The sequence below is a fragment of the Hevea brasiliensis genome, chromosome 9, assembly GCF_030052815.1.
Source record: "Hevea brasiliensis isolate MT/VB/25A 57/8 chromosome 9, ASM3005281v1, whole genome shotgun sequence".
Lineage (NCBI taxonomy): Eukaryota > Viridiplantae > Streptophyta > Magnoliopsida > Malpighiales > Euphorbiaceae > Hevea > Hevea brasiliensis.
This window is the reverse complement of record NC_079501.1, coordinates 80,781,671-80,790,046: the sequence shown is the minus strand read 5'-3', so window position 1 is coordinate 80,790,046 and position 8,376 is coordinate 80,781,671. Positions and strand designations below refer to the sequence as shown.

Here is an 8,376-nt window from a genome sequence, read left to right as displayed (position 1 = left end):
AATAAAAGTCAATTATATGAAAAAAATTCAGAAAAAAAAAACTTCTAAAAGAATCCAAGTTTTTGCACGGAATTTAAATCGACTCTAAATATTTTCTTGTCTAAACCTGATTTAACATTAATGAAAGATATAGATATGTGAGTCTTATATATTTAATTAATTAGAATCACTGTACATTTTGAATTTTAAATTAACTGAGCATAGAAAAAAAAAATCTATTATCTTATACTACAAAATACATTGCAATAGTACTGTACTAGCAGCTGTCCTAATCTCTAGCATTAAGAACTCAAACCATTACATTATTGTAGCCATTTTCAATTACTCTTCTAATGCGTGCATAGACATGGCCAGAAGGGGGAAGCAAAGCATATTACGTATAAATAAATGTAGAATCTGAATTATTTGGAAAGAAAGAATGGACAAGGTGAAAAGGGATGCATAAAATGCTAAATATATATAAATATATAAGTGGAAGATGCCCACTTTCCCATAAACAAATATAATTATTTACTAGGAATATCCTTATCACAGCAAATGATAAGCATCAGCATGCAATGTGCTTTCGCTTTCCAAGCAAATAATTGAATGATTAAAAGAAAGCTAAAAGAATTGTTTTTGAGGCCGCAAATGATTGATCATCCTCTTTCATGCTTAATGCATCCTATAATATCGTTTTAATAACTACATGTGGGGTTCAAAGAATATATATATATATATATATATATATATATATATATATATATATATATATATATATATATATATATATATCTCAATTTATCTACCATATAATCCAGTGCAATTCAAAAACGTGTATATGTACAGAGCCAAGAGGTTACGTCTGAATCAGATGGAAAGAAAGAAAGAAAGATGGATGGATGGGTGGAATGAATATTGATTCTCTCTACAAAGTGTGCACCAACTCTATTAGCAGCTGCTACTTAGCTGCTTTTCTCTCAGTCTTTTAAGTCTCGACTCCAACACGCAAGCTAAAAAAAAAGACTTTTGAATGCGTGGGCATCCTCTTGTGACTATCTTATCACTGTCAGCTACCAAAAGGGGAACCTAAAAGTTTATTTTATATATATATACAGTTGCATCTCTCTTCCCTTCTCTTCCTCCTCCTTCTCCTCCTCCTCGCTGCTGATCAGAATGAACACTTCAAGTTTGAGAAGCCATTGATGAGAAGAGTAGCTGGTGTGGTCCTTGAGAAAGTATACGAGGACACGAGAGATCCCTAAAACAAGAAGGTCTGTATACATGCATGGTTGTAGAGGAGGCAAAGTGGGCAAGAAAAACTCTATTTTGTGAAGTTCGATGGTTTTGCTAAGGGGACAAAGGGCAAAAATTATGGTAATTAATGGTTGGTGCTATATAAAAGACAGCAAATAGGTATGTACGGAGTGCGGTGGTGTTGGGGTACTTGGTGCAGAAAACGAGAAAAACCTCATGTCCCTATCCCTCTCATGCATCCCTCTCTTGAAACCACAAAACACAACTCAAGCATTGATGGGAGAAGAAGGAATTTGGGGGAACAATATCCTTTCGTTTCCAAACAAACACATCCTTCTTTCTTTAATAAGGGAAAAAGAATATTAAGATAAGACAGCATGATAAGTGATAAAACAATATTAAATCAAGCAATAGTGAAGCATTAGTAATATTAAAAAACACACACAAAATAATAATTAATATAGTGCGCTTTAAACTTTTGGAAATATTGGAATAATATATTAATCTATCCCATTATAATTAATTATTAAGGGATCGATAAAGAAATGCTCCACATTGCTATAGCAATTAGCAATTGTTGCCCTTTGAGATGCTGAAGGGAAAGGACCTAATTAATCGTTTCATAGAACAGAAAAAAAGGTTATAATTACAAATTAATTAAAGTAATTAATATAAGAGAAACAAAGCGGAAAGAGAACAAATACAAAATATGTCAACATACCCCCCTAACTATAATTAAGTGTATAAATATATATATCAAATATCAAATAAATCATTATCAGTTTCAGCTCCTCGAGATAGAAGAAATTAACCCATCAAAGAAATGTTGTGTCATTTGTAATGTGTCTATGGATGAAGCTACCAGCTAGCTGCTTGTTGATTCCTTCCAAAAATCATTCATGCAACGTTTCAGATTCAGATGGCCAGAGCTTGGATGCCCATGCATGCACACACTACACTAATCATCACCACAGCATTTTCATCTTAATATCAATGTAGGCTGAGAAAAGAGGTTTGTATATTGGAGGAGTTTTTTTTTTTTTTTTTTTTTTTTTTTCAAGTTAATAGTGGGAATACTGCTGGTTGTGGGTCATAGCTATAGAAATTAATAAACTCTAAACTCTAATGAGTAATGATAAAGCAAATATGAATGAGCAGAAAGAAAAGATTTTACTCACTCCATAAATTATATATCCACTAGCTATCTTCTCCTCTTTTCTTCTTGTGGGCATTGATAGTGGTTGGGTTTAATTAGCTCAGGGCTCTTAATACTTATTGGGTAATGATCAGTGCCAGGAAGAGACTGAGAAAAGAGCATGATTCTGCCAACCTAAGAAGAAAGAATTGTTGAGAATCTGTAGGTGGTAACCCTCAGAAGGATAATGGAGCCGCAGGAGGAGCTTGGCCTGCGAGAGTGCAAAAGGGCTCAACGGAACATTGGTGAAGCCAGCGCTCCTTAGAATCATTTCCCATGATTCAAACCTTTCATGCCGTTCTCTTCTTTCTTCTCCCTCTGCTGCCACTATGTCCATGATCTCTTTCCCAAACCATATCTGCTCTACGGCCAGCCTCTCCCTGCTGTTGGGTGGCAGGGTTGCCTCCAAGGAGTCGAAGAGAGCAGCGTAGTGTTCCAAAGCCTCCAAGAATCTCTGCAAGAAGAATGGGTGGTTGTGGTTAGCTTCCCTTTCTGCTATAGTAACCACCTTGGGGTTCAAGGCCTTTATTCTGTGGAGAAAGATACGAAGGTCTCGAGAGTCATTTTTTAAGAGCCTGTGCAAATAGAGGACGCAGTTAACCGCCAGGGCTTCATCTGGTAGAAGGGTAATGGCAGAGGGAAGAGAAGAAGCATCATTGTTCGGGAGGAGAAGAGGATGAAATTGGAATTTGAGGCCTAGAGACTGAGCAAACTTCAAAAGACGGTCTCCAGTCCTGTCGAGAATGTTCAGATCATGGCCAGTTCCGGTGATTCGGAGCATGGGAGGAGGGTAAATGTTGTTGCTGGAGCGCTCTGCTAAGGCCTGCATCAATGGAGGCCATTGCACTCCATGCACAATATCAAAATCTATGATGTGAATGGCTTGTTGCCCTACTTCTATGGCTTCCAAGATTGCCTGATTTGCCGTTAAATGGCTGAACCTTATAAATGGGGTTATTTGGTTAAGGGAAAGATAGCAAGATTGAAGAGCTTCCTCCTCGGACTCCCTAGTAATCAAAGAACCCACATTAACAGCACTGGCTGTGACACTGCTAGCACCACCACCGCCACCACCAACAGCAGCAGAAGGATTTGCAATATTCATCAAGACTCTGGTCATGGCAGCGCCATGGGGATTGAGGCGGAGAGAAAGTGCCTTAACAAACTGGTGAACCAACCTCTCCCTAGAGTCACCGTAAGGGGAAGAATTAGCAGACAAAACAGAGATAAGGCGGTGGGCGGCGGAGAAGTCAGACTGAGAGATGAGCTCTGCACAGGTGATGAGCAATTGGCGCATGTGGTTAGCTGAGGAGGTGAACCCAGAAGTAGTTCCTCCGGATGCTACAGGCGATGCCCGTGGCATCAGCTGGTACTGCAGATCTATGGCTTCCTCTTCTTCTTGGTCATGAGAAGAAGAAGAATTTAGAGAACCTAGCATAGTATATTATGCAGAAGTAGCAAGAACCCACAGGAAGACCCACAAGACCAATAATAATAATAATAAATAATCAGAAGTAGATATTGATGAGAGGTGGTTTCGTAAGGTGAAAAAATGAAAACCTAGAAAAATTACAAGGACAAGGAGTACTGGGCAGCCTGCAGAGTGCAGAGGCTTGCTGCATTCCTTTGGCTTAAACCCTAATATATTGATTAAAATGATATGATGATAAATTTCTATGGCAAAAACATTATATATCTGTCAAATACATGGATGAACTGATGATGAAATACAATCCTGGTAGTAGTTTTGATTGATTTCCTCATAATCTTCCAAAATTATGAAGCGTGAGAAATTTCAATTCAAATTTAATAATAAATATAATAAAATTTTTACTTATTATTTATTTAATATTAATTAAAATTTAAATTAAAAATCTTACCATTTTTCAGTTTCATTTTTCTCGTAAAAAATAATAACAACAAACTGTCATATTGTAAATGAGTAGTCATATCTCTTGTGGCACATTTGGCCACCTATATACAAACCAAAATAAAGACTCAATTCAATAACTCTTTTTTTTTTTTTTAATATCTATCTTCTTTCTCTTTGTTTGCATATATATTTAAAGGGAATTTGCTATGGATATTCAATAATTTATTGTGTTTTTTTCTTTCGATTTTTCTTGCAGCAATTTATTTATTTATTTATTTTATTCTATCACAATACAAAGAATGTTCAAGCCAAGAAGGGACAAAACTAGCTAACTAATTAATTTTTTATAAAAAATAGAACTAATTAATTTTGGCTGTTGGAAAAGATGTAACATTCATATTGTGAGTATGAAATGATTCGTATGTCTCCTAGTTTTATGTACATTAAAAGTTTATATTCAACTATTTTTATAATAAATATGAAAAAGATATTTAAATGGATTATGTACTAGGATGCAATGTATAGTCTATCAAAACTCAATCTATACTTTTAGTGGTATTGATAATTTAAATAAAAAAAAATGATATCAATTCTTTCATTAAATAAAGAGTTTAAAAAATGATTAAGTGATTAAATTAGTGATTTATTGACTCAATGACCATTCACTCAGTTGATTTGAAATTTTTTAAATTAAAAAATTTTAAAAATATTGATGATACTGATATTTAATAATTAAAATTTATATTTATATTTAGTCAATAAATGGGATGCTATTTAACTATTATTTTTTATTTATAGCAATAAGAAGAATTTTATAAAATGATATACTTATTCTTTTTAATATATAATTAATATTTCATAAATATTTAGAAGATATTTATAAAAATATTGTTATAATATATATTAACTATAATGTTGAAAATAAAAACACTTAAAATTTAAATGTTTTTAATATTTTCACGAAAAATTTAAAAAAATTATTAAGGTATATGTAAATATAATCAAATAAATATTGAAATATTGATTTTAAAAATAAATTTTAGTTGGTTAAACTTATTTAATTATATTAATAATTTTAATATGTAACTAATATATATTTAATTAATTTTTTATTGGCCCACTTGTTGAACTAGTGAACTGTCGACCTGATCCTTCACTATAGTCGAGCTTTTCTGTTTAGGTTTAATAACAATGGTCAATCAAACATAAAAAGTCAAATATTTGCAATAATTAATTTACAATTATAGCAAATGTTTTAATTTTATATTAGACCAAAAAGTAGAATAAATTCAAACCGTTACATGTATTGGTATTTTATTTAAAATTTTTAATTTTAGACAATTTAATCAGAAGTTTCAAAATTGAAAAAAAATTATCCAAAACCTATAACCTAATTTGGAAATTTTGACTTTTATCACTTGGGATATCAAGTAGCTTAACAAATTATAATTTTTATTTTTTTTATTTGATTCATCTCTCTCTCTAAATAAAAATTATGGAGTTTGTTTGCAAGACCTGAATAGCTCATCCTTGGTAGCTGATAGGTAGATTGAGTTACAAAATCTTTGTAGTCCAATAAGACACATCAAGTTGAATGTGCTTAAAACTTTTCATGAACTTTCAAAAATTGTTGGCCTTGTTGTTGAGTTTAGGTAATTTCTGCTCAAAAGCACTCTATGCTCTATCATTATTTAATAATCCTAAAATTTTTGTTGTGGTCTTGACATCTTTTATGAGTAGTACTGACCGATATAGAAGTCAATTCATTCAACAAAAACTCAAGGTAGCCATAACTAATGAGAAACACATATTCAAGTGTTTTATATCACTTGCAAAACATTGTTTATTACAAAAAAGTTTTCCCAACATTCTGTTTGTTTGTTTATTTGTGAGAAAATTTTACTACATTAGAATTTTTATTTAGTGAGAGAGATGAATCAAATAAAAAAAAAATAAAAATTATAACATGTCCAGCCACTTGACGTCCTACGTGGCAAAAGTTAAAATCCTTAAATTAGACTATGGGTTTTGGATAAATTTTTTTCAATTTGAAAAGTTATAATTAAATTGTCTAAAATTAAATGTTTTAGATAAAATGAGTAATGCACGTAAAGATTTAGATTTATTCTGCCATTTGACCTTTTTATTACAAACCCCAACCTTGAGATTATGGTCAAATTTCAAATTTAATTTAGGAAAATTCAAATTTTATCTATTAAATATACAATTATATATAACCAAATAACATAAATTTTAAATTTTATTATCTAAATTAAATTTCATGTATATATGTTTTGAATGAGTTGATTTTATTATTTTAATTAATATAATCATAATTTTTAAAATAATTAATCAGCTTAATTTTTAAAGCCTTTGATTATAATAATTATATGTTTAATAAATAAAATTTAATTTTTTCCCTAATAATTTTGAATTTAACTATAATTGAATTCAATTTCAAAGGTTTGAGATTTATGGTTCAAAACTAAAACATTACTATCATTTATAAATTACCGCAAATGTTTACTCTTTTACATCCATTTGCACACTTTTAGAACATGCAAACATAAGTGAGTTAATAGTTGAACACTTGAGTTTTATTTAAAAATTTTAATGATACTTTTAATTTTATTATAATAATCTATTTAACTCTTATACTTTTATTTTAAAAACCAAAATATATTTAATTAAATAAATTTTCAATTTATTTAACACATACATTAACACAATAAAAACATTAATATTATTTTTATTATTGGTTTTACTTTTTATCTTATTTTTTCTCATAAATCCTATATATCTTTCATTGTCAAAATGATAATATTAGATTTAGAAATAAAAACTTTTACTGTCAAAATTATAAAATTACAATCAATTTATAGTAGTAATGAATATATAAATTGTTGCATGTTGTCGCTATAATTAAATGTGGCCATAGGTATTTTAGAACAAATTTATGGTTCTTGAAAAAAAAAATATATATTAACAGTTATAATTATTGTCATTAAAAAATTTCAAAATAACTACAATTATTGTCATTATTAGTAATGTACCATTAGCGACAATTGTTCATGTTAAAAGCAGAAAAATTAATATTGTTGTAAAATTTTTGATGCTAATTTTAATATTTGATACGGTGATTTATGTATCGTTATAATTTATCAATTAAATAAATTAGTGTTTAATAATAAAAATTAAAAATTTAAAGTGTGACTAAACATTTTAAAATATAAACTGCAATTTATGTATTTGACCTAAATGAATCATCTTCATGGCTCAATCCTACATGATAAGTCATCCTGGTCTCACACGGAGACGTAGAATATTATCCATTCTTGTGAAACTAATAAAAAGAAAAAAACCTTGTTATATATACTATTGGAATTTGGAGCATAGAAGACAAGTTGCAATTTTTTTAACAAATTGGATTACTTGAAAAAAGATTTCCACAACTATTCAAGAATGATTAATAACAGCGCAGATAGAGAATCTTATTAGAATTATTATTAATAAATAATGGCTGGACTAGCAATAGGATTGTCCAAATTGACTATTTGTTAGGCTCTTTAGGGTTTTTAGGTCACTGAATATTTAGCTGTCATGAGAAATTGAAATAGCATCTCCTCTAAAGAGGAAAGGAAATAAAAGAAAAACAAAAATCAACAAATTTATACGATCTTACAAGAGGAAAAGGGCTAACCCATTTCTTTTCCTTTTTCAACCACATGAGTCAAAGCTTTATTTTCCATGTAAGTAAAAATTTTTATTTAAATTATGATTTATTGTGAATTTAAAATATAAATATATATTTTTATTTTTTTATAAAAAAAATATTTTATTAATTAAGAAAAAATATAAAAATAAAGTATAAATCAACCTGCTATATTTTTGCATAAAGAAAATTAATTATTTGTGCAAAAACTAATATAAAAAATTTAAAAAATTCAATAATATTGACGGAGTATTTTGATTGATAAATAGGCGGCTTACGTGATTCACTCTCTGATTCTATGATTTTTTATGAGTCTCATTAAATAACTTATAAATCTAGATCTCTTATTAAAAAAAGATT

General features: G+C 29.7%; 1 protein-coding gene across 1 annotated transcript; it reads right to left on the bottom strand.

The window, feature by feature from the left end:
- Positions 1–1,966: 1,966 nt before the first annotated feature.
- On the bottom strand, positions 1,967–4,019 carry LOC110632032 (scarecrow-like protein 18). Its single transcript, XM_021780120.2, has one exon. It carries the CDS (start codon positions 3,867–3,869, stop codon positions 2,523–2,525), a length of 1,347 nt encoding a protein of 448 aa, XP_021635812.2. The 5' UTR covers positions 3,870–4,019; the 3' UTR covers positions 1,967–2,522.
- Between the last annotated feature and the right edge of the window lie 4,357 nt (positions 4,020–8,376).